Source organism: Triticum aestivum, chromosome 1D (genome assembly GCF_018294505.1).
Source record: "Triticum aestivum cultivar Chinese Spring chromosome 1D, IWGSC CS RefSeq v2.1, whole genome shotgun sequence".
NCBI lineage: Eukaryota > Viridiplantae > Streptophyta > Magnoliopsida > Poales > Poaceae > Triticum > Triticum aestivum.
This window is the reverse complement of record NC_057796.1, coordinates 441,754,458-441,781,053: the sequence shown is the minus strand read 5'-3', so window position 1 is coordinate 441,781,053 and position 26,596 is coordinate 441,754,458. Positions and strand designations below refer to the sequence as shown.

Below are 26,596 nucleotides of genomic sequence, written 5' to 3'. Positions count from 1 at the left end.
GGAGGGACTGACAACCCCTTTATCGCGTTGGTTGCGAGGTTCTTATTTGTTTGTGTAGGTGTGAGGGACTCGTGCGTGATCTCCTACTAGATTGATACCTTGGTTCTCAAAAACTGAGGAAAATACTTACGCTACTTTACTGCATCACCCTTTCCTCTTCAAGGGAAAACCAACGCAGTGCTCAAGAGGTAGCAGTGACATTATAAGATATGAGAAAATAGATATGATTTTTTAATGGTAGCATAAAAAGATATGACAAAATAGACATAGGTGGTTGGAGAAGGATATTTTTCAGTTGGGTCAATCCAGTCAAAGTTGAGCGTGATGGAGTGACATGTTTGGATGTTAGTTTTTTTTGCATGGTTGTTTGGACGTTAGTTTGTCTAGGCTATTAGTAGTATTGATGGAGATAGAAAAAATAATTTACGATTCTATATACGTGGATTGATTTCTTTTCTACAATTCCTATGTATATGCAGGATGTCATGATGAAGAGAAACAATATCACTTGCCATAGCAACAGGAAAATGGAAAGAAGTTGGAGGCTTGGATCCACAGACCATGGAAACATCTCCACTCAAAGAGGAAGAAAACAAGGACACCAACGTTGACAACAAAAACTCGGAAAAGGAGTTCTTTTTTCCACCAAGGAGAAAAGGAAACTTAATGGTGGGATGAAAAGGTATGAGATAATAGATGGAACAAAACTTAATGGCAGCATGAAAAGATAGGAAAAGAGAAGCTTGACACTGGCATGGTAAAAATGACAAAATAGATAGGTGAAACCCGAACGGTAAAAACTAAAAACCTCTAAAGGAGGAAGAGAACAATAACAACAATGATGACACTAATAACAATAAAAACATGACCCTAAGGGTGTCATGAAAAGATATGGAAAAAGAAACTTCAAAGTGACAAGAAAAGTTATGAGAAAATAGATAGGAAAAAGGAAATGTAACAGTGGCATGAGAAGATATGAGAAAAATAGTTAAGAGGGAAAATCAATTTAACGGTGGCATGAAAAAATATAAAATAGGCAAGAGGGGGAAATATATATATATATAGGTAAATTATCTGGGAATGACTGTAAGAGTATCATGAAAAGATATGGAAAAAGAAACTTCACAGTGACAAGAAAAGATATGAGAAAATAAATAGGAAAAAGGAAATGTAACAGTGGCATGAGAAGATATGAGAAAAATAGTTAAAGAGGGAAAATCAATTTAACAGTGGCATGGAAAAAAAATAGGCAAGAGGAGAAAATTTATAGAGAAAAAGACCAGCGACGAAAAAACAAGTTGGAGATGCGACAAGAAAAGATATGAGAAAATAGATAGGAAAAAGGAAATGTAACAGTGGCATGAGAAGATATGAGAAAAATAGTTAAAGAGGGAAAATCAATTTAACAGTGGCATGAAAAAAAAAAGGCAAGAGGAGAAAATTTATAGGAAAAAAGACCAGCGACGAAAAAACAAGTTGGAGATGCGGGGGATCGAACCCCGTGCCTCCCGCATGCAAAGCGGGCGCTCTACCATTTGAGCTACATCCCCGTTGGTTGAACATGTGATCAAAAGCTTTTAATCATAATTTACTGCTGCAACGCCAGGACTAAAGCGCGGTGATGGGCCAGCCTGTGATTCAAGATTATCCTCCGACTTGTTGTACAGGCCTTGACGGCCCGTGGCATGAGGGTTCAGCGGGGTTGGAAAGATTATTAGTCCCACCTCGCCCGCAGGGGGCGAGCGAGTGGAGGCGAGGTGCTTAAAGAGGGGACGGGGTGCGCCGTGGAAGAGCATGATCCTTCAGGCAGCAAAGGGAAATGAGGAGTGGTACAGGCTCGCTTAATTATGCGAGAGGGGTGCCCGCCCCAATAAGCCTGTTACGACACTGGGGCATCCCCGTGATTCACCATCTGATCCTGAACTCAAAATTTAAATATTTTTGTTTGCTTGTTTGGTTTTCGTTTGCCCCATTTTCCTACTTTCTTGTGTTGGATTTGCTTTGAATTTTCGTCTTAATTTGATGCTTTTTGCTTCCGTTTTCTCTTTTTTTAAGCTTTTCGTCTCTCCTTGTTTTTTTTATAAGCTTTTGGTTTCTGTGATCTTGCGCTTGATAGTGACCTAGCAAAGCTCAAGTCATGCGTCACTCTATTGAGAACCCAGCAGAACATTAACATATCTGACTGTGCTGATGGAACTGCGTCCGCGCGGTTGCGATCAAGACCTGACGCGCTTCCGTCCCGATCTGGTAACATGATATTCCTTGAACGAATAATCTACAGTCCATATCGAGTGCTCTCTCGTACACGCAAGCTGCCGCACTAGCTCAAGGCCAAGCAACGGCCCCCCAAATTATTTGCCTGAAAGACTGGCCCCCTCAATTATTAGGCAAACAAAGACACGGAATTGCTGGAGAGGAACTCCACGCCCTACGCAAGAAATCTCTCGCAGGCAAACATTCTCTCCTTCACAAAACATGTCCTCTGCCTGAAAATGGTCATAGTTATATTTTAAAAAATGACAATATATAAACTTACATAATTATATTAAAAAACATTATATTGTCATGTGTGCCAGATTACTTGACATTCTCGCTTCCGCTTCGTCGACAACCGCTTTCACGCTCTTCTTTCCAAGGCGGAATGCTCCCCCGTGAAGAGAGGCAGACAATAATATTTCAACAGTATACTCCCCGGTTCTTCATCCTCAATGTTCCATGTCCAACACATGGTGGCTCTAAAGCATGAAGCAAACAAAGAACCCTTCTTCCGGCGACCGGCGGTCAACCATCTACCACCTCTAGGTTTTGCATCCGGGTCAAACTTGGTCCATGAACATTCAGGTGTTTGAAGACATCGGGTGTTGTCAAGTTGCACTCTTTTTTGTTGCTTGTACTGCGTCTGCTATCTTCTTGTGCCTTGTATCTGTCCGACCATTTGTGGCTTTGCCTTCTGTTTAAAAGGGCGTGAGCGGAACTTTAGTGCCGATTGGCATATTTGTGGAAGTAAGATAATTGCAATATAAGTTTTGTCAGTTAGTACATCTTTTTGGAAGGTGTAGTTCTCAAAGAATAATAAAGAAAATGCAAGGAATTAAAAAGGACCAATTTTCACTTTACTGCAAATTCAACGTACAATACTTTTTTTGTTTGTGAATGTAACAAAAAAAATACTTGTTGGTATAATTTGCAGTACTATTATGAATTACACTTTGTGTTTTAAAGTCTTCTAGTTTCTATAGAGTTCACCAAGTAATAAATTCTATAATTTTCTTGTCACGTTTATAAAAAATGTAGGTCTCGACCTGTAAATCCATGTGCCAGGTGCCATGGACGATACGATCTATCCGATGAAGGTACATACATATCGGCCATGTTACAGAAGAATGCCATTACCTTTTTTTACACTACTTAGTACCTTCTCAATATACTCCTTATGATCCTAAATATTTGTCTTTCCAGATATTTCAACAAGTGACTACATACGGAGCAAAATGAACGATCTACACTTTAAAATATGTTTATATACATCCGTATGTGGTAGTTCAAATATTTAGGAGGAGGGGGGGGGGTGGTGGTGGTGGTATTTAGCAACGACTAAACACCCGCTTACATACAATTGGCTTACATAAGGATTACAAGCTAATCAAATGCTTTTACATATCATTTTAATCTGTTATTCGGCTCCAGCTAGCATTTTAATCCTCCTTCGTTTTGCTCTGTTTCTTAGTATGAATGTACATTTATTCTTGAGCAAGCTGCTCGCACACTACACATGCAAAATTCGACTAAACAGACAAATTTAATTAATTAAACAGAGAGTTATTACTACATCTCTTATCTTTCTTCACCTCTGCGCTCACTGAAAACTTTAATTAGGTTGCCACAAACTTTCACACACGTCCATGGACGACGAAGCAATGTATCCACATCCCACGGTGTTGAGTCCATTTCATTTCTCGATGAATCCGGTCATCCTGAGGACGAGGTTCCTGATGTTGCGAAGGTCCCGCCCTTTGAGCGTCCTCCCTTTGCCGGTGCACATGGAGTAGGCCGCCGTCGACCTTCCGGCGAGCCTCCGCCGCCGTTCAGCCAGGACGTGCGGCGGCACGTTCCTCTTTGCGTCGTCGGTGCATCGGACATCGCCGTCGCTGCAGTCGTCGTTGCCGCTGCCGCTCCCGTCGGACGTCGACCAGGAGCGAGACCGCCGCTTCCGGCGAGGCACGAGGACCGGGGCAGACAGCTCCGGCGAGGATAGCTTTGCCATGTCTCCGTCGACGTTGCTGCCGTCGTCGCCGTCGGCGCCGTCACGGCGGTGGTCGGAGTTGTGTTGTGGCCAGAGGACGTCGGCTTCTTGGAGCTCCTGATGATCCATGGCCTCCCCGGCCGTGTGTCCGGGAAGGCAAGGGCTGGGGCTGCCATGGCGAGCGGGATATATAGCGAGCGGAGGTAGGTGTGCTGTGGACGGAAGAGGGAGAAGCTGGCGTGTCTTGGTGAGCAAGCAGACTTCCTTGGGGAGTTGGCAACTGGATCGGAGGAGTAGTGGCGGGTTAGGACAAACTTTGCTAGCTGTGGCTGTGGCTGTGGCCGTGAAGGAAGGGGTTGAGTTGGAGTGCGGTGCACCCTATCCTCGGCTGCCACGTGGACCGTGCACCGCCGGGCCGGCTGATGCAGATGTGCACGCTCGCTCCAGCCCTACGAGCCACGGACTATTGTTGTGCTCATTGGAATGTAGTAAGAACGTGCGTAGAGGGATGAGCTTTAGTGTGGAACTCTCCCATGTAAACTTGCTTCGTTTGACCGATGACTGATTTTTCACACGGCAAGACAAGTAGGTTCGAAACTTGGTGCCATTCTCATTAACCGATACTAACAAACTGGTAGTACTATAGCAAGTAGCAACACGTTTTCTGGGTACTCTGATAACATTCGTTGAGCGCACAAGGAAATTTAGTTTTGAGAAATTTATGCACGTGTTTGTGCCCCAAACCATAGGACGACCTGGTACTACGTGTCAACGTGTCATCCTTCGATGAAGCCGGTCATCCGCAGCACGGAGTTGCGCAGGTGGCGCAGGTCGCGCGCCCGCTTGCCGTGCCTTGCCGCCCCCGACCGCAGCAGCGTGTACGCCGCGGCGGCCTCCCCGTCGGACAGCCGCCTGCCGGAGACCAGCAGGTGCGGCGGCACGATGATCTTGCCCCCGCCGTCCTTCTCCACTGAGTCATCTTCGGTATTACCGTCTTTCCACCGTAGCAACAGCACGGCGGCCCTGCTTGGAGGAACGTCCACCGGCCGAGACCGTGCCGCGCGCCGCTGCCACGACGTGGCCGTGCTCTGCACGCTCGATGCCGCCGCCGGTGTCTTGTACTGGTCATCGTCGGCGTGCGCGAGGCCGGCGCAGTACTCCGGCCAGAGCACCTCGAACTCGTCGAGCTCTTCCATTGATTAACTACCACCACAGTCCACAGTAGGATCGGACGAGGTGGTGGGTGGCGGCTGGCACTGGCGAGAGCCAGGAGGAGGCGTGCCCAGAGCTGCGATGGAGCAGTGCCCGAGAATCGGCGCTATATATCCGTTCCATTCCACCGCGCGCGTCTGATCGATCGCGACGGCGACCGGGCGCTCGCTCGACGAAGTCCACACGCCTGGTGGAACGAAGACGGTGGGGGAGAGGTGTGGATCCCGTTGGCGCCGTCCCGCCGCGGGCTCCGGACGCGGCGCCGGGATCACACACGCGCTTTTCCCTCTCGGGTACGCAACGTGCATCCATGCCGTGTTCGGGGCGTCACTGAGCACCCGCGCGTATGTGCATGCGTTGGCTGACGTGACACATTTCTCTGTCTCTACTCTTATAACAAAGCGAGTTGATGATGATGGTGTGCCAGCTAGCTTGCAATATAGACCGTCCGATCTATATCTGACGGATAGAAAGCAAACTATGTTAATTTTATAAAAAACATACCCGCACCTCTTTCCACATTTGCAGATAAGGCATTCCTTCGTTCATCCTTATCTCACACAATCTCATTGTTGAGCAATTAAAAAAGGAAGCCTCTGGAACAATCTGGCAAGATGGCCGCTGCCGGTGTCGTCCATCCCATGCCTCCGCTCAGTCCAACCACCAATCACCACCACGTCCCACTCCTCCTCACCTTATCTCTCATCTTTCTCAAGATATCATTAGTTTTTACACATGGGATTACTCCCGCATGAGTCAATCACAACAGGTGTTTTGTAAAAAAATGCATCTTCGTGTTCCGTGCGGGCATCTTGCTAGTTGTTATGAGAAGGCGCGCGCTAGGTGCCGGTCGGCCGACCGAATATTTCAGGCCGATCGCGCGCGTCAGATCAACCAACTGCTGACCGTCTGATTTATCCTTTCGCCCCTTACTTCATCTTCCCCGACGCGCACAGGAAGGGAAAAAAAAGAGGAGAGGAGAGAGCGCTGCCCAGCTTCCCAGATCCCCGTGCCTCGCCGCCCCCTCCCCCTCACCTTGTCATCCATCTTCTTTGCCCGCTCGCCCTCCCTGCAGCACTCCGTTGTCGCCGGGTGCTGGTTCGGCCATGGCTGCTTGCAGCTCCCGCAACTCTAGCCGTGCATGGCGCTGACACGTAGCCTCAGCCGACAGCGGTTGCACCTCGTCGTCCCTAAGGTTGCAGCATGGTGCACTACCCTCCATGTCCTTGTCGTGTCGACGCTCGCCACACGCACCGCCGTCGTCTCCTGGGTCACCATTCCCACGGTCACCATCGCAGCAAAACAGCTCATCGGTTGTACCATTTCCGTTTGCCGGTCGCTGCAAAAACGCGCCGCCGCCCGTTGTTACCCAAACATCGCTCCATGATTGTAGCAAAAAAGTCTACCGGCCCAGCTTCTGCCATTGCTGGTTCCAGCAATTCTGCACCGTGGTTGCAACATTCTCGCGCTCCTTCGTTGTTGGCTCGCTCGCTAGTTCTAGCGATACCGTTTGCCGGTTCCAGCAAATTAGATCGCTGGTTGCAACTCCTTGGTCTGCCGGTCGTAGCATCTACGCGGTGTTCCAGCAGTGCCATGTCGTCTCCAGCACCGGCAAGTCGCTCCCCTGTAGCAGTGTGCCGTGCCGGTTGCAGCTCTGTCGGCTTTGGCTGGTCGACTGGAAGTAATCATTAGTCTTATGAGAATAAAATTTTTGCGGTCAGCAAAGTTGATTTGTTGTCTCCTCCCAAACCCCTAGTTCCTAAGCCAGTCGACGACGCCCGCCATCGTCGACCGCCTCGTCCAGCCTCGCCATCGCCGGCCACCATCGTCTCCATTCTCGCCATGTCCTCCTCAAGCTCGATCCAGTCAGGTCTCCGCCGGCGGGGCAGTTGAATTGCCGATCATCGTGTTCCCTGACTATGGCAAGCCAGTGAAGTTCTACATCCCCACTGACGACCATGATAGCTGGGTGTTTTACAAGTGCACCAAACACGGTGTAAGTTCCCGCCTCTATGCTTTTGTTTGATTTGGAGGCTTTTCCTGCAGCAAAGTTTGAAGGAAATATGCCCTAGAGGCAATAATAAAGTTGTTATTTATATTTTCTTATATCATGATAAATGTTTATTATTCATGCTAGAATTGTATTAACCGGAAACTTAGTACATGTGTGAATACATAGACAAACAGAGTGTCACTAGTACGCCTCTACTTGACTAGCTCGTTGAATCAAAGATGGTTAAGTTTCCTAGCCATAGACATGAGTTGTCATTTGATTAACGGGATCACATCATTAGAGAATGATGTGATTGACTTGACCCATTCCGTTATCTTAGCACTTGATCGTTTAGTATGTTGCTATTGCTTTCTTCATGACTTATACATGTTCCTATGACTATGAGATTATGCAACTCCCGAATACCGGAGGAACACTTTGTGTGCTACCAAACGTCACAACGTAACTGGGTGATTATAAAGGTGCTCTACAGGTGTCTCCGATGGTACTTGTTGAGTTGGCGTAGATCGAGATTAGGATTTGTCACTCCGATTGTCGGAGAGGTATCTCTGGGCCCTCTCGGTAATACACATCACTATAGGCCTTGCAAGCAATGCAACTAATGAGTTAGTTGCGGGATGATGTATTACGGAATGAGTAAGGAGACTTGCCGGTAACGAGATTGAACTAGGTATTGGGATACCGACGATCGAATCTCGGGCAAGTAACATACCGATGACAAAGGGAACAACGTATGATGTTATGCGGTTTGACCGATAAAGATCTTCGTAGAATATGTAGGAGCCAATATGAGCATTCAGGTTCCGCTATTGGCTTTTGACCGAAGACGAGTCTCGGTCATGTTTAGATAGTTCTCGAACCCGTAGGGTCCGCACGCTTAACGTTCGGTGACGATCGGTAATATGAGTTTATGTTTTTTGATGAACCGAAGGTAGTTCGGAGTCCCGAATATGATCACGGACATGACGAGGAGTCTCGAAATGGTCGAGACATAAAGATCGATATATTGGATGACTATGTTTGGACTTCGGAAGGGTTCCGGGTAAGTTCGGACACATACCAGAGTACCGGGGGGTTACCGAAACCCCCCCGGGAGTGTAATGGGCCTATTGGGACTTAGTGGAGAAGAGGAAGGGCGGAAAGGGCAGGCCGCGCGCCCCCTCCCCCTCTAGTCCGAATTGTACAAGGAAGGGGGGAGGGCGGCGCCCCCCTTTTTCCTTCCCCCTCTCCCCTCCTTCCTTCCCTCCTACTCCTACTCTTGGAAGGGTTGGAGTCCTACTCCCGGTGGGAGTAGGACTCCCCTTGGGGCCCGCCTAGGAGGCCGGCACCCTCCCCCTCCTCCACTCCTTTATATACGGGGGAGGGGGGCATCCCATAGATACACAAGTTGATCAGTTGATCTTTTAGCCGTGTGCGGTGCCCCCCTCCACCATAATCCACCTCGGTCATATCGTAGCGGTGCTTAGGCAAAGCCCTGCGTCGGTAGCATCATCATCACCGTCATCACGCCATCGTGCTGACGGAACTCTCCCTCGAAGCTCTGCTGGATCGTGAGTTCGTGGGACGTCACCGAGCTGAACGTGTGCTGAACTCGGAGGTGCCGTGTGTTTGGTACTTGGATCGGTCGGATCGTGAAGACGTACGACTACATCAACTGCATTGTCATAACGCTTCTGCTTACGGTCTACGAGGGTACGTGGACGACACTCTCCCCTCTCGTTGCTATGCATCACCATGATCTTGCGTGTGCGTAGGATTTTTTTTGAAATTACTACGTTCCCCAACAGTGGCATCCGAGCCAGGTTTATGCGTAGATGTTATATGCACGAGTAGAACACAAGTGAGTTGTGGGCGATACTAGTCAAACTGCTTACCAGCATGTCATACTTTGATTCGGCGGTATTGTTGGATGAAGCGGCTTGGACCGACATTACGCGTACGCTTACGCGAGACTGGTTCTACCGACGTGCTTCGCACACAGGTGGCTGGCGGGTGTCAATTTCTCCAACTTTAGTTGAATCGAGTGTGTCTACGCCTGGTCCTTTTTGAAGGTTAAAACAACACATACTTGACGAAATATCGTTGTGGTTTTGATGCGTAGGTAAGAAAGGTTCTTGCTCAACCCGTAGCAGCAACGCAAAACTTGCAACAATAAAGTAGAGGACGTCTAACTTGTTTTTGCAGGGCATGTTGTGATGTGATATGGTCAAGACATGATGCTAAATTTTATTGTATGAGATGATCATGTTTTGTAACAAAGTTATCGGCAACTGGCAGGAGCCATATGGTTGTCACTTTATTGTATGAAATGCAATCGCCATGTAATTGCTTTACTTTCTCACTAAGCGGTAGCCATAGTCGTAGAAGCAATAGTTGGCAAGACGACAACGATGCTACGATGGAGATCAAGGTGTCGCGCCGGTGACGATGGTGATCTTGACAGTGCTTTGGAGATGGAGATCAAAGGCACAAGATGATGATGGCCATATCATATCACTTATATTGATTGCATGTGATGTTTATCCTTTATGCATCTTATTTTGCTTAGATCGATGGTAGCATTATAAGATGATCTCCCACTAAATTTCAAGGTACAAGTGTTCTCCCTGAGTATGCACCGTTGCGAAAGTTCGTCGTGCCGAGACACCACGTGATGATCGGGTGTGATAAGCTCTACGTTCACATACAACGGTGCTAGCTAGTTTTGCACATGCAGAATACTCTGGTTAAACTTGACGAGCCTAGCATATGCGGATATGGCCTCGGAACACCGGAGACCGAAAGGTCGAGCGTGAATCATATAGAAGATATGATCAACATAGTGATGTTCACCATTGAAAACTACTCCATCTCACGTGATGATCGGACATGGTTTAGTTGATATGGATCACGTGATCACTTAGATGATTAGAGGGATGTCTATCTAAGTGGGAGTTCTTAAGTAATATGATTAATTGAACTTTAATTTATCATGAACTTAGTCTTGGTAGTATTAGCATATCTATGTTGTAGATCAATAGCTCGCGTTTAGCTCCCCTGTTTTATTCTTGATATGTTCCTAGAGAAAACTAAGTTGAAAGATGTTAGTAGCAATGATGCGGATTGGATCCGTGATCTAAGGATTATCCTCATTACTGCACAGAAAAATTATGTCCTCGATGCATCGCTAGGTGACAGACCGATTGCAGGAGCACATGCAGACGTTATGAACGTTTGGCAAGCTCGATATGATGACTACTTGATAGTTTAGTGCACCATGCTTTATGGCTTAGAATCGGGGCTTCAAAGACATTTTTGAAACGCCATGGAGCATATGAGATGTTCCAAGAGTTGAAATTAGTATTTCAGACTGATGCCCATGTCGAAAGGTATGAGACCTTTGACAAGTACTTTGCCTACAAAATGGAGGAGAATAGCTCAGCTAGTGAGCATGTGCTCAGAATGTCTGAATAGTACAATCACTTAAATCAAGTGGGAGTTAATCTTCCAGATAATATAGTGATTGACAGAGTTCTCTAGTCACTATCACCAAGTTACTAGAACTTCGTGATGAACTATAATATGCAAGGGATAACGGAAACGATTCCCAAGCTCTTCGTGATGCTGAAATCGACGAAGGTAGAAATCAAGAAAAGCATCAAGTGTTGATGGTTGACAAGACCACTAGTTTCATGAAAAAGGGCAAAGGGAAGAAGGGGAACTTCAAAAAGAACGGCAAGCAAGTTGCTGCTCAAGTGAAGAAGCCCAAGTCTGGATCTAAGCCTGAGACTAAGTTGTGATGCCCCCGATTCAATCCTACACTAATCATACACGCAAACGTGTACGATCAAGATCAGGGACTCACGGGAAGATATCACAACACAACTCTAAAAATAAAATAAGTCATACAAGCATCATAATACAAGCCAAGGGCCTCGAGGGCTCGAATACAAGTGCTCGATCATAGACGAGTCAGCGGAAGCAACAATGTCTGAGTACAGACATAAATTAAACAAGTTGCCATAAGATGGCTAGCACAAACTGGGATACAGATCGAAAGAGGCGCAGGACTCCTGCCTGGGATCCTCCTAAACTACTCCTGGTCATCGTCAGCGGCCTGCACGTAGTAGTAGGCACCTCCAGTGTAGTATGGGTCATCGTCGACGGTGGCGTCTGGCTCCTGGGCTCCAGCATCTGGTTGCGACAACCAGGTAGAAGGGAAAGGGGGAAAAGAGGGAGAAAAGCAACCGTGAGTACTCATCCAAAGTACTCGCAAGCAATGATCTACACTACATATGCATGGGTATATGTGTAAAGGGCCATATCGATGGACTGAACTACAGAATGCCAGAATAAGAGGGGGATAGCTAATCATGTCGAAGACTACGCTTCTGGCCTCCTCCATCTTGCAGCATGCAGAAGAGAGTAGATGGTAATTTCACCAAGTAGCATCGCATAGCATAATCCTACCCGGCGATCCCCTCCTTGTCGCCCTGTTAGAGAGCGATCACCGGCTTATATCTGGCACTTGGAAGGGTGTGTTTTATTAAGTATCCGGTTCTAGTTGTCATAGGGTCAAGGTACAACTCCGGGTAATCCTTTTACCGAGGGACACGACTATTCGAATAGATAAACTTCCCTGCAGGGGTGCACCACATAACCCAACACGCTCGATCCCCTTTGGCCGGCCTCGGAAGATCAACACGTCGCAGCCCTACCTAGGCACAACAGAGAGGTCAACACGCCGGTCTAAATCCTATGGCGCATGGGTCTGGGCCCATCGCCCATTGCACACCTGCACGTTGCGAGGGCGGACGGAAGCAGACCTAGCAACCTCCATTACAAAGGAAGTTACGTTACACGGTCCAATCTGGGGCGCGCCGCTCAGTCGCTGACGTCACGAAGGCTTCGGCTGATACCACGACGTCGAGTGCCCATATCTTTCCCGCATAGTTGGTTAGTGCGTATAGACCAAATGGCCAGACTCAGATCAAATACCAAGATCTCGTTAAGCGTGTTAATTGATGTAACCACGAAGACCGACCAGGGCCAGGCCCACCTCTCACCTAGGTGGTCTCAACCTGCCCTGTCGCTCTGCCACAAAGTAACAGTCGGGGGCCGTCGGGAACCCAGGCCCACCTCTACCGGGATGGAGCCACCTGCCCCTTCAGCCCCCATCTCCGAACAGTATCATAAGTAATGTAACAGTATCAAGTATATAGCATATGCCCGTGATCACCTCCCAAAGTGATCACGGCCCAGTAGTATAGCATGGCAGACGGACAAGAGTGTAGGGCCACTGATGAAATACTAGCATCCTATACTAAGCAGTAGGATAGCAGGTAACGGTAACAACTGTAGCAACAATGACATGCTATGCATCACAATAGGATTAACCGAAAGCAGTAACATGCTACACTACTCTAATACAAGCATTAGAGAGAAGGAATAGGTGATATCTGGTGGTCAAGGGGGGGGGGGCTTGCCTGGAAGCTCAACCGAGAAGGAGGGGTCGTCAACACCGTAGTCGAACAGGGCAGCCGCAGCGGCGTCAGTCTCGGTGTCTAACGAGAGAAGAGGGGGGAGAAACAATAAATATAATGCAAACATAAGCATGACGATGTATGACACGACAATGAGTGGTGCTAGGTGTGCCCTAACGCGGCAGTAGGTGATACTGGCGAAGGGAGGAAACATCCGGGAAAATATCCCCGGGGTTTCGCGTTTTCGGACTGATGAATCGGAGGGGGAAAGTTACGAGTTTGCTATGCTAGGGATGTGTCGCGGACGAACGGGCTGCGTATCCGGATTCGTCTCGTCGTTCTGAGCAACTTTCATGTACAAAGTATTTTCATCTGACTTACGATTTATTTTATATTAATTTTAAAAGATTTAAATCATTTTCAAGATTTATTTAATTCTTTTAATTCAACATTATCCAGAACAGTGCTTGCTGACATCATCATGACGTCAGTAGTCAACAGAGGTGTTGACTGGTCAAACTGACGTGTGGGCCCAGTGGGACCCACCTGTCATACACTGTTAGGTTGATTAGGGTTTAGGTTAAACTAATTACTGTTTAATTAGACTAACATGTTAATTAGATTAATGAAATAGGATTAATTAACTTAATTAGTTCACTAATTAATTATAAATTTTATTAATTCATTTTATTACTATTATTATTATTTTTAAGGTAAAGTTATGGGGGTTGAGGCCCCGCATGTCTGTGGCCTAGAGGCCTATCGGGCGCGGGCTATCGGCGCGGGGCGGGGTCATGCGAACGGACGCATCAGCGAGGGGCGGGCATCGTGGGCGCAACCGCAACAGGCGCCGGCGGCCACGGCACCGGCAGGCGGCCGGAGCGGCGCGGAGGTAGGGAGCCGCGCGGGCAGAGCAGAGGCGGAGCAGCGGGGCGTTGGCACGGCGCAGCAGCAGGGCCGTCGCGGGACAACGGGGCGGCGACGCAGGTTGCCGGCGAGCGGCCAGGGAGGGCGTAGGCGAGCCCGCGCAGTGGTTGGATGGGCGCGCGGTGCGGCAGACGGAGCAGGCGGCAGTGAGGCGGCGCTCTTCGAGGACGACTCGGGCGCGGGGAGCATGGCGTAGAGGGCGCACTGGGCACAGGAGGCAGGGCTCATGGGCACACGTCGGCAAGGCACGACGCGGCGAGGGCCTGGCGGAGTGCGGCGCGGGTGAGGCTGGCGAGGTGCGCGCCGCGAGCAGGGAACAAAGCGGGGGTTGGAGCGTTGGGCGCCGTGGTGCGCACCGGCGCACACGCGCGAGTGGCGGGCAGTGGAGCGCGCCCAGGGGAGGCGCCGACCGCGGCGCGGGCGCACGGGGCGCGCGTAGCACGCGGGCGGGCACGGGGGGGTTCGACGCGGTGAGCAAGGACGGGCGCGCGTCGACCAGGAACGAGGCAGAGAAGAGAGGAGAGAGGGGCGCGTGCTCACGGGGCCGGTAGGGGAGTGGCAGCGGGGCGCGAGGTGGAGGTCGGGGACGTTGCGACGGAGAGGAGCAGTCCGGTGAGGAGGAGGCGCCCGCGAGGTCGTGCTCCGGGCGGCGTCAGGGACGACGGGTGACGGCGGTTGGCGCGGCGAGCTCGATCCCGATCCAATCTGGATCGGGAGGGGGGAGTGGGGGCGCGAGTGGGGGGGATGGGTGGTGGTTGCGTTAGGGTTTGGGGGGTAGTGGATAAGGGGGAGTGGGGGGGATGGCCGGTTGGGCCTGAGGGGGCAGTGGGCTGGCCAGCAGCTGGTCCGGCCTAGCTAGCTGGGCCGAATGGCCCAGGGGGAGGTTCTGTTTCTTTCTTTCTTTTTTAGTTTTGTCTTTTCCCTTTTTCTTTTATTTATCTCTCTTTTCTGTTTGAATTCATTTTATGCATTTAGGTTTTTTATAAAGGCATGGTTCCTTCACCATAAATACCTAGGCATTTATTTGCACACTCCGAACATTTTAGTTTAATATTTCGAAAACTTTTGTTATTTGCCAAATTTTGAATTTGAATTTTTGGACCGGTTTTGATCTAACGATAGATTAGCAACAGTAACGGAGGTGACGTGGTATCGTTAGCGTGGGATTACTGTAGCATGATTATCCGGGCGTCACAATTCTCCTCCACTACAAGAAATTTCGTCCCGAGATTTAAGGGGTGGTGTAAGGGGGGAAAGACTAGGTTACGAAATTTCTAACGATTCTTCTCGGTCTTGGTTGCTCTTCTCGAAGAGATCGATCCATTACATTGATGTCTTCATTCCACTACTTCAGATCATCATTATGAAGTCGTCATCCTTTCTTCAGGAACTCCATCGTACTAACAAAAGAATAAAGAATGGGTATTCCAGAAGAACGGACCTCTGCAAGGTTGACTATCTGGTCGATAACATCGGGGAAGGTGGCGGAAAGTAACTCTCGAATTGAAACTTAAGAAAATATCAAGAGCAAAGTAAGGAGGTATCATGGGAAATTTCAGGCAGGTAGGCAATTGTTCGTTTTTCTGAAACAAAGTGTGTAAGGGGTCAAGAGCAACGAGAATAAGTATTGCGTCTGATACCAGAATAGATCATCTCTAGGAAGCTGACCCGTGAATTACATACGGAGTCAAACGCGAGAAATAACTTTAGTAACAGGGGTGTACAGGAGAGTCAGGTTTCGATCCTGTGGAACTGTGGGTTATGGGCCCACCATGTGGGTTAAAAAAAATTAGGGAGGGCATTGTGATCATGCACGATCATGATAGCAATGCAGGTCAGAGGAAAGCCTGTCAGTTATGTCGACGTCAACATCGGTACCAAGGGCGAGGGACGAAGAGAACCATTTTCCTGCTTGTTGAACGAGGCGGACCAATAGGCAAAGTTCTCGTCCATCGGTGGTTACTGGAATGCTATCGACAAATGCAACAGGGTCTTACTGACACGGTTGTCTACCAAGGTGTTTATATAAGCAGAAGAATATTACTGCTTAGATCATATGGATCACAAGGAAGGTTAAACAAATCAATGGAAAGGAGAATGTGGTCATCAGATCAAACAGAACAATGGAAAGGAAAATGTGTTTGACACATGTACCAGGGGTATACCCTTCCCAAGGACAAGCAGAGCAAGATATCCACGACAGGAGATAATGTAGAAAACCCTTTAGGTAAGGGGAGAGAAATTTCATGACATTACCCATACAACGGTGTTTGGATAATTGAGCAAGAAACATTTAGCATTGGGCTTCGAATGTTCTTATTGAAAATCGGAGTACCACAGACATGCTTCAAGATAGCATTGACATGGTCATTGGGTAAAGATCGGACTTTGGAAACACAAAGGATCCATCAGGAACAACTTATCGAATAAGTCTTACAATTTCCTCATGGAAGAAAGGACAACCTTGCTGAAAAGGAATCTATAACAATAGGGCCTCAGGCCAGGGGTGCTAAGCAAAGACACCACCTTACCGGGTCATGTAAAGATGTTATAACTCCTGGAAATATGTTCCAACCATCATATCTGACCGAGATTCAGATCTGATTGGTGTCAGGATACCTCAGACTCAGGATGTCTGAGAAGAAAAGGTGCAACACAAATTGTCGAGATGTCATTGTAAGATTCTCGGGAAATTAACTATGGAAGCGAGTTCCGAAACAAGAGTTCATCATTTAACCAAGGAGAGGACGAGGAGGTGGCTGATGGATTCAGCGATATTTCAACGAGATATCCAAAAAGATGGATTTCCACAATTATGTGAACAAGGAGATAACATTTGTCAGATCCAATGGTATAATGATGTATGCTCGAGGAAAACATACACCATTAACCATTGGTTGGAAGGTGCACCCATAATACGGGCTTAGGTAGCATGATCAATGTTTAGAATGGTGATTCAATAACCAATACACAAGGGATGAAACTATCGTTCATTATCTTACAAGCAATAAGGTTGCTAGTAATTTTGAATTTTACACACCACAGTTCAATCGTCGGTATTCCGGTTGGAAACAACGCGTGGACCAAGAGATGAATGTAGATGGCGGGATGTATCACTTGTACCAAGAATTCTTAAGAGGTGGTGAAACTCTCTCAACATCCTTGACAAAAAGGCAATAATACTTCAAGGTAGAACATAAGACAAGCTGGATAGCAAGTTGCATCCACAACATGAACAAGTTTGTGGTGAAAGGAAGATAAGGATGTTGTCGATGGTAACTCAAATTACCAGGTGACGAGGATGGAACTTACCATCATGAATTCGATTGATATCCTGGAAGGAGTCAAAATGTTGGTGATGATCACGGCAAATTTTGTCGAGAGGCTCCGCAAAGATGTGATCGATCGACGATGACATCAAGTCAAAGGAATGATGAAGCGAAAGGTTAATGGAACCAAGGGTACGACACAAACTCGAAATCAAGTTTGTTGTTCAAGGACAAATGATATGACGAGGAAAATCGACGTAAGCTTAGCTCATCATCGAAAGTGGTGCTCCGGGAATAAGGACCAGGTAGCACAGTTAAAAATCATCACGATAATGATATAGCCGAACAGGCTAGGAATGACATGATCGGGTACAAACCCATAAGTAAAGAAGATTACTAAAAGTTGTTGAACCGTAGTGCGGACTCGGTTCACTATGTGGTGTTCTTAGTTGACAACAATCAAGAACCCAGGAAAATTGGAATCGGAACAGTTGATGAAGAACCCATAAGAAGTTATGCAGTTCCATGATATTCTCGAGATATCATAGTGTAATACTCGACGGTAGAGCAGAGTAGAGGGTGGACACGTGAAATGATCTGCAGAAGACAAGTACTTCATCTTGTCTGAGAAATGGAATCAAAGGAGAACAATCATGGTCGGAGCCAAGGTTGGAAAGGATAAATTCACAGATACCAGATGATAATATATCAAGGAAATAGTTATTATTTCAAGAAGCTTCCATGATAGGATCTACATCGTGTCCATGGGCATGAACACAAAGGTTCAAGGTCGACTCCCACTTCTTCAATGCATAACCTTTCATTCACCTCTCGTATTCCGAAAATGACATTAGTTGTTGAAAGTTTTACCTGGTGCAATACCAGATAAGTATGACCTGCGAAATCTTTCGGGTTCACACAGATTAGGGAAGGCGTTGGTTCAACCCATCGGGGCATCTTGGGAACTTATACCACAAGCTTCAATAGTAAATGACACAAGCTCGATAGTAAACCATGGGTGACAAAACGAGAGGATACAATTTACTGAAGGCATTATGTATCAGGAAAAGAACTTCTCGAGGCTTTTGTATACAAAGGACACTGTCGGATGATATTTCAACAAAGGATCCGACGGTCCATAGCGAAGCTGATGTGAGCATCGGCACACAACCAGAGGAAGAAATAATGCGAAGGCATTGGATTATAGAAGCAACTGGCTAATTCAAAGCTCACATGTAAAGGAATTATGATTTCCAAATCAAAGGATCAGAAGCAAACGCTCTGATTAAGGATGGACAAGTTGAGTGTAACATCCCAAAATTCTAAATTTTGGAATGTTATAATAAATAGATAGATTTGATTGATTGTTTGATTGATTGAATGAAATTGAGTGAAATTCGAAACTTTATGGAAGTTAAATGAGAGGGAATAAAAGGACTTTCCCAAACTTTCATTTTTGCTTTTATGATCTCCGTGAATTCAAATTCTTTTCACCACAAAACCCTGGAGAGAAGATGACATGACTTCTTCCATTTATTTAAATGACAAGGGGTGTTGAAAATATTTCAATTTCATTTGAAAATATTTCAAATTCTGAAACTTTATGCAACTCAATGATTTTCACGAGAGAAGATAAAATGACTTCTTCAAAACATATGAAATATGAGTTGGAAGTTTAAAAGGATCAAATTTAAAGTCCTTTCGATTTTATCTTCAATTCGGAGTTATTTGGGTTTTATTCAATTTTTCTCCAAAAATAAAATATATGGAAATTAGGGTAACATGATTCCCTACAACAGAAAATTGGAGAGAAATAAATTTGAAATCATTTTGGTATTTTTAAAATGATTTTTATTGGATTTTATTAGAACAGTAGCACTCTTTGCTTTATTTGTGTGGATTTTATTTGACTTTACAAAAATGTTCATCTCGTAGGAAATCTTTTTCTGAAAATTTTGATATATTATATGCCTATAGTATATTTTCATTTTGGTTTATATTTGTTTTCTGTCAAAATGGTTTTCTTAAAAAGGTAATAATAAAAAAAAGTGTTCAGCCCCGCCGACCGCGCCAGGCCAGCCGGCCCAGCCAGCCCAGCCTCCAGCCCAGCGCCCGAGCGCCCGCGCCCCGCACCGCCTACCGCTCGCTCGCCAGCTGAGCCAGCCCAGCCCGCGCCGCCAGCGCCTAGCTCCCGCCGTGCCCGACAGGGACTCGCCGGAGTCCGGCATCTCCCCGCCGCCGGATGCCCCCACACCCAAGAAAGGCCTCGGCCCCGTGCCTTTATAAGGCCGGCCCCGGACCCCCTCTCCCCTCGATCCCCGCAACCGCCGCCTCCCGCCGTGGCTTGCTGCCCCGCTGCCGCCGGATCTCACCACCGCCGCCGTGTTTCGCCGCCGCCGCCGCCCCGCGCACTCGCCGGAGCAACCCGCACCTTGCCCCGCCGCCGAGGACGAAGCCGCCGCCCATAGGAGCCGCATCCGCGCCTCGCCACCGCGCCATCCCGCCGTCGCCGCACTCGCCGGAAACGCGACTCGCCGGAGCCGCTGCCGCCGCGGTAAACCCTAATCCGATCCACCGCCGGTTTTAACGAAAAAACCGACCCCGACCGGACCAATCCAGATCGGTTTAAAAATAATAATAATAATAACAAACCGTTTCGTTTTTATTATTATTTAGCGAATGTTTTCTGCTTAGGTAGTTTTAGCGAACGTTTTTCCTTCGTTAGGATTTCGTAACGAACGTTCATTATTTAGTTTTTTTATGTTTATTTTACGTCAGGGACCTATCCGTGAATATAATTATTTACATATTGGCCCCTGGTTTTCAAACGATCACAACTTTTCGCTCGTTTGTCCAAATCCAACGAAACCAACGCCCACTTCTTTGTTATGATCCCCTCTATCCAATAAAACAACCCAAACATGTTTTTGAGATTTTAAAATTTGAATTAGATCAGATTTGAATTCAAACTTCGTTTGATCGTAACTTGAGTTTCGTAGCTCCGTTTGAGTTGATTCTTTTGCTAATCGAAGCTCTTGACCTAAACTTTCTGATAAGGCGAAATTCACATAATTTTGGTACTGTTAGAAATTGTTTTATGTTGCAAGAGTTATTCGCTTGGTTTTGGTGTTTTCCGAAGTATCTTCTTCGTTCTTTCTGATCTTTTGAGTGATTACTTATGTGTGGTTACCATTGCTTGCTTACGATAGATTGAACGGAGTGTGACGAGTAGATCTATCAAGAGTTATGAGTGCGAATCATTTTCATCAACATTGCAGGCAAGTTCACACTTTGATCATATCCCTTCCATACCCAGTTTTTATGCATTAGTTCACCCTCAAACATTGCATGAGTAGGATTGATAACATGTGGGTATTGGGAAGTAGTTGATGAGGTAGGAACCTATTGCCCTGCATTCAAACCTTGGGAGTTACTATTACGTTATGCTTATACTGCTATGCTATGCTCGTAGACGTGGATTGGGTTTGAGTGTATTCCATGACAGATGTGAGATTGTTTACTTAATGGTTCAACTTAGGGTGGCAACTTTAATACACATCTGGGTGGATTGGTAGGGGCACCCTGGGGATATACCAGTGGACTTGCCCGGACACCTGGGGATATACCAGTGTTGTCCTAGGAGATCCCGGGGATATACCGTGTGATCATCCTATGGTCCGCCACCCAGGCTCAAAGGGATCATGAGATTATTCATACTAGAAACTTCCGTGTGCAGCCACAAGCCATTATGGGCTCTGGCATAGTTGAGTAAGTTGTGTGAGCTCTTGAAGAGGTGGACTAGCAGATGTAGAGGGATTGTAGGTGTAACAGTCTGCCCGGAGTAGAGAGTAAATGCTTCTGAAAGACTGTGTCTCGATCATCCGTTTCTCAAACATCATGTAGTGCGAGAATCAAGCGGAGGCGATCGAGTCTTGTGGGGAAAAGTGCACAAACCTCTGCAGAGTGTACAAACTAATCATGATTAGCCGTGTCCCCGGTTATGGACATCTTGAGTATCTAGTTCTTGGATTATCATGTGAATCTCATCATCATGTTACTTTAATTAATCTTGTTGGGTTAATGATGATACTTAATTGGGATTGAGATGCTGTCAACCATCTCAATGTTTCACAACCACCATGATAGTTAAATAAAATTTATTCCTTTGCAGTAGGGAAAAATTGGCTTTTCGCAAAAACATTATAACCATAGAGCTTTTCCACCAGCCATATATGCATGTAGTGATAGCCTTTGTTCATCATTTCTCTATGGTGTGAATTTGCCAGCATATTCCATGTGCTGACCTGTTTTCGGGCTGCAACGTTTCATGTTGCAGGATTATTACGACGAGTAAGTGATACGTTAGGGTTACGATTTCTACACTCAACTTTGCCGTTGGTGTTGATGGGAATCCACAACCTTGTTACTTCCGCTATTTGGATTGAGGTAATAGTATTTATGTTACTTTATACATGTGATTTACCTCAGTTATAAATCCTCGAGTACTGTGTGTGTCAGCATACCGATCCAGGGATGACACTTAAGCACAGAGACTTGATCCATTCGGGTCGGGTCGCTACATTGAGTAAGCTTAGGGGTAAATTCGACAACAATTTGATTGGTCGAGATTCTGCTCATGTTTAAAATTACGTCTGAGCCGAAAGGATGAATTCTAGGATCTAACTGAGGATTGCGAGCATTCGCAACATATTGAATCAATTGACTCAAAATGATATTGACAAAGGTTGCCAATAAGATTACTATACTTATGGGATTAACCATAATGCAACCAAGCAAGAATTTCAGGAGCAATAGGTTGCTCAGGATTTTCGGAAGACCGAATGGTATTTCGAAGAATTTTGTGAAATACATGAATCATCTGGGGATGAGCGGATACTCGATAAATGCGAGAATTATCCATAGGGGTATTCAAGCGGCAAAGATCTGTAATGCAATGGCTCAAGAGATTCTTAAAAGTCGAAGAACAATTCGATGCATCTCGTATTAACAAGAGCATCTAGGGATGAATGTAAGAATGGCAAGGGTAAGAAGTTATCCATAAGGACTTAACGGTGGTCGGGAATAGCAAAAGCGGTGGGCACAAAGTCTCGAGAGAACATCGGAGAGTATCTTCGGAATCTTCTGCTGCACCAACCGATCATCTGGAGTGAAGGGCTCTCCGGGAGGAAGTAATTACGAGAACCTAGAGTCAGAGTTAGTAAAATCATTTAAACCCGAATAGAAGAGAGATCAGAGTACCAGAGTATAGGCCGAGGAATAAAAGATCGTACTACCACCCAATGGCGACGTGGGCCCGTAAGCCGCACAGCCATGTTAGTAAAAGTTTTGCAATGACTAGACTCAACTTTGGCCAAGGAGTGTGGAAGGGGATTCCTACAGGCAGTCGGCTCTGATACCAACTTGTGACACCCCCGATTCAATCGTACACTAATCATACACGCAAACGTGTACGATCAAGATCATGGACTCACGGGAAGATATCACAACACAACTCTAAAAATAAAATAAGTCATACAAGCATCATAATACAAGCCAGGGGCCTCGAGGGCTCGAATACAAGTCCTCGATCATAGACGATGTTGGAAATATGCCCTAGAGGCAATAATAAAATGGTTATTATTATATTTCCTTGTTCATGATAATTGTCTATTGTTCATGCTATAATTGTGTTATTCGGAAATCGTAATACATGTGTGAATATATAGACCACAACATGTCCCTAGTGAGCCTCTAGTTGACTAGCTCGTTGATCAATAGGTGGTTATAGTTTCCTGACCATGGACATTGGATGTCATTGATAACGGGATCACATCATTAGGAGAATGATGTGATGGACAAGACCCAATCCTAAGCATAACACTAGATCGTGTAGTTCGCTTGCTAAAGCTTTTCTAATGTCAAGTATCATTTCCTTAGACCATGAGATCGTGCAACTCCCGGATGCCGTAGGAATGCTTTGGGTGTACCAAATGTCACAACGTAACTGGGTGACTATAAAGGTGCACTACAGGAATCTCCGAAAGTGTCTGTTGGGTTGGCACGGATCGAGACTGGGATTTGTCACTCCGTATGACGGAGAGGTATCTCTGGGCCCACTCGGTAATGCATCATCATAATGAGCTCGATGTGACCAAGTAGTTGGTCACGGGATCATGCATTACGGAACAAGTAAAGTGACTTGCCGGTAACAAGATTGAACGAGGTATTGGGATACCGACGATCGAACCTCGGGCAAGTAACGTACCGATTAACAAAGGGAATTGTATACGGGATTGCTTGAATCCTCGACATCGTGGTTCATCCGATGAGATCATCGTGGAACATGTGGGAGCCAACATGGGTATCCAGATCCCGCTGTTGGTTATTGGCTAGAGAGGTGTCTCGGTCATGTCTGCATAATTCCCGAACCCGTAGGGTCTACACACTTAAGGTTCGATGACACTAGGGTTATAAGGAAGTTTTGTATGTGATTACCGAATGTTGTTCGGAGTCCCGGATGAGATCCCGGACGTCACGAGAAGTTCTGGATTGGTCCGGAGGTGAAGATTTATATATGGGAAGTCATCATACGGTCACCGGAAATATTCGGGGTATACCGGTATTGTACCGGGACCACCGGAGGGGTTCCGGGGTCCACCGGGAGGGTCCACCTGCCCCGGAGGGCCTTATGGGCTGTAGGTGGAAGGGAACCAGCCCCTAAGTGGGCTGGGCGCCATCCTCCTAGGGCCCATGCGCCTAGGGTTGGGGGGAACCCTAAAGGGGGGCGCCCCCCTTGCTTGGGGGGCAAGCCCCCTCCCCCTTGGCCGCCGCCCCTCCTCTATATCTCATCTAGAGGGGCCGGCCCCCTTCCCCTTCTCCCTATAAATAGAGGGGTGGAGGGAGGGCTGCAGCACCACATCCAAGGCGCAGCCCCTCCCCTCCCCAACACCTCTCCTCCTCCGCGTGAGCTTGGCGAAGCCCTGCCGGAGAACTGCCACTCCACCACCACCACGCCGTCGTGCTGCTGTTGGAGCCTTCTTCCTCAACCTCTCCCTCCTCCTTGCTGGATCAAGGCGCGGGAGACGTCACCGGGCTGCACGTGTGTTGAACACGGAGGCATCGTTGTTCGGTGCTTGGATCGAATTCTACCGCGATCTGAATCGCTACGTGTACGACTCCTCCAACCGTGTTCTTGCAACGCTTCCGCATCGCGATCTTCAAAGGTATGAAGATGCACTCCCCTCTCGTTGCTAGTAAACTCCATAGATTGATCTTGGCGATGCGTAGAAAATTTTAATTTCTGCAACGATCCCCAACAGTGGCATCATGAGCTAGGTCTATGCGTAGTTTCTATGCACGACTAGAACACAAGTTGTTGTGGGCGTCGATTTTGTCAATTTACTTGCCGTTACTAGTCTTATCTTGATTCAGCGGCATCATGGGATGAAGCGGCCCGGACCGACCTTACACGTACGCTTACGTGAGACAGGTTCCACCGACTGACATGTTGCATAAGGTGGCTAGCGGGTGTCTGTCTCTCCCACTTTAGTCGGATCGTGATGAAAAGGGTACTTATGAAGGGTAAATAGAAATTGGCATATCACATTGTGGTTTTGGCGTATGTAAGAAACGTTCTTGCTAGAAACCTATAGCAGCCAGGTAAAAATTTGCAACAACAATTAGAGGACGTCTAACTTGTTTTTGCAGCAAGTGTCATATGATGTGATATGGCCAGAAGGATGTGATGAATGATATATGTGATGTATGAGATTGATCATGTTCTTGTAATAGGAATCACGACTTGCATGTCGATGAGTATGACAACCGGCAGGAGCCATATGAGTTGTCTTAATTTATTTATGACCTGCGTGTCAACTGGAACGTCATGTAATTACTTTACTTTATTGCTAACCGTTAGCCATAGTAGTAGAAGTAATAGTTGGCGAGGCAACTTCATGAAGACACGATGATGGAGATCATGATGTCATGCCGGTGACGATGATGATCATGGCGCCCCGAAGATGGAGATCAAAAGGAGCAAAATGATATTGGCCATATCATGTCACTATTTGATTGCATGTGATGTTTATCATGTTTTACATCTTATTTGCTTAGAACGATGGTAGCATAAATAAGATGATCCCTCGCTATAATTTCAAGAAAGTGTTCCCCCTAACTGTGCACCCTTGCGAAGGTTCGTTGTTCCGAAGCACCACGTGATGATCAGGTGTGATAGGTTCTAACGTTCGCATACAACGGGTGTAAGCCAGATTTACACACACAATACACTTAGGTTGACTTGACGAGCCTAGCATGTACAGACATGGCCTCGGAACACAAGAGACCGAAAGGTCGAGCATGAGTCGTATAGTAGATACGATCAACATGAAGATGTTCACCGATGATGACTAGTCCGTCTCACGTGATGATCAGACACGGCCTACTTGACTCGGATCATGTATCACTTAGATGACTAGAGGGATGTCTGTCTGAGTGGGATTTCATTAATAATTTCATTAGATGAACTTAATTATCATGAACTTAGTCTAAAACCTTTACAATATATCTTGTAGATCAAATGTCCCACGCTAATGTCAACCTCAACTTCAACGCGTTCCTAGAGAAAACCAAGCTGAAAGACAATGGTAGCAACTATACGGACTGGGTCCGGAACTTGAGGATCATCCTCATAGCTGCCAAGAAAGCATATGCCATGGAAGCACCGCTAGGTGAAGCACCCGTCCCAGCAAACCAAGACGTTATGAACGCCTGGCAAGCACGTGTTGATGATTACTCCCTGGTTCAGTGCGGCATGCTTTACAGCTTAGAACCGGGGCTCCAAAAGCGTTTTGAGCAGCACGGAGCATATGAGATGTTCCAAGAGCTAAAAATGGTTTTCCAAGCTCCTGCCCGGGTCGAGAGATATGAAGTCTCCGAAAAGTTCTGCAGCTGTAAGATGGAGGAGAATAGTTCTGTCAGTGAGCACATACTCAAAATGTCTTGGTTACACAATCGCTTATCTCAGCTGGGAGCTAATCTCCCGGATGACGCGGTCGTTGACAGAATCCTTCAGTCGCTCCCACCTAGCTACAAGAGCTTTGTGATGAACTTCAATATGCAGGGGATGGAAAAGACCATTCCTGAGGTATATTCAATGCTGAAATCAGTGGAGGTGGAGATAAAAAAGGAACATCAAGTGTTGATGGTCAATAAAACCACTAGTTTCAAGAAAGGCAAGGGTAAGAAGAACTTCAAGAAGGACGTCAAGGGGGTTGCCGCGCCCGGCAAGCCAGTTGCCGGGAAGAAGCCAAAGCATGGACCCAAGCCTGAGACTGAGTGCTTTTATTGCAAGGGAAACGGTCACTGGAAGCGGAACTGCCCCAAGTACTTAGCGAATAAGAAGGCCGGCAATACCAAAGGTATATGTGATATACATGCTATTGATGTGTACCTTACCGGCGCTCGTAGT

At 46.8% G+C, this 26,596-nt stretch overlaps 2 protein-coding genes and 2 non-coding genes across 4 annotated transcripts; 1 reads left to right on the top strand and 3 right to left on the bottom strand.

Annotated features, from left to right (window-relative positions):
* Positions 1–1,477: 1,477 nt before the first annotated feature.
* Positions 1,478–1,550, bottom strand: TRNAA-UGC (transfer RNA alanine (anticodon UGC)). Its single transcript has one exon. It is a non-coding gene; the product is annotated as a tRNA-Ala (tRNA).
* Positions 1,551–1,814: 264 nt separating this feature from the next.
* On the top strand, positions 1,815–1,920 carry LOC123183789 (small nucleolar RNA Z279/snoR105/snoR108). The gene has a single exon (XR_006492805.1). It is a non-coding gene; the product is annotated as a small nucleolar RNA Z279/snoR105/snoR108 (small nucleolar RNA).
* A 1,768-nt stretch (positions 1,921–3,688) lies between these two features.
* Positions 3,689–4,520, bottom strand: LOC123182744 (uncharacterized). Its single transcript, XM_044595405.1, has one exon. The coding sequence runs from the start codon at positions 4,370–4,372 to the stop codon at positions 3,950–3,952; it is 423 nt and encodes a 140-aa protein (XP_044451340.1). The 5' UTR covers positions 4,373–4,520; the 3' UTR covers positions 3,689–3,949.
* On the bottom strand, positions 4,367–5,550 carry LOC123182746 (uncharacterized). Its single transcript, XM_044595406.1, has one exon. The coding sequence runs from the start codon at positions 5,437–5,439 to the stop codon at positions 5,020–5,022; it is 420 nt and encodes a 139-aa protein (XP_044451341.1). The 5' UTR covers positions 5,440–5,550; the 3' UTR covers positions 4,367–5,019.
* Between the last annotated feature and the right edge of the window lie 21,046 nt (positions 5,551–26,596).

Bases quoted from the DNA above. Each gene is read 5' to 3' on its own strand.
- LOC123182744 (XM_044595405.1), bottom strand. From the start codon at position 4,372: ATGGATCATCAGGAGCTCCAAGAAGCCGACGTCCTCTGGCCACAACAC.
- LOC123182746 (XM_044595406.1), bottom strand. From the start codon at position 5,439: ATGGAAGAGCTCGACGAGTTCGAGGTGCTCTGGCCGGAGTACTGCGCC.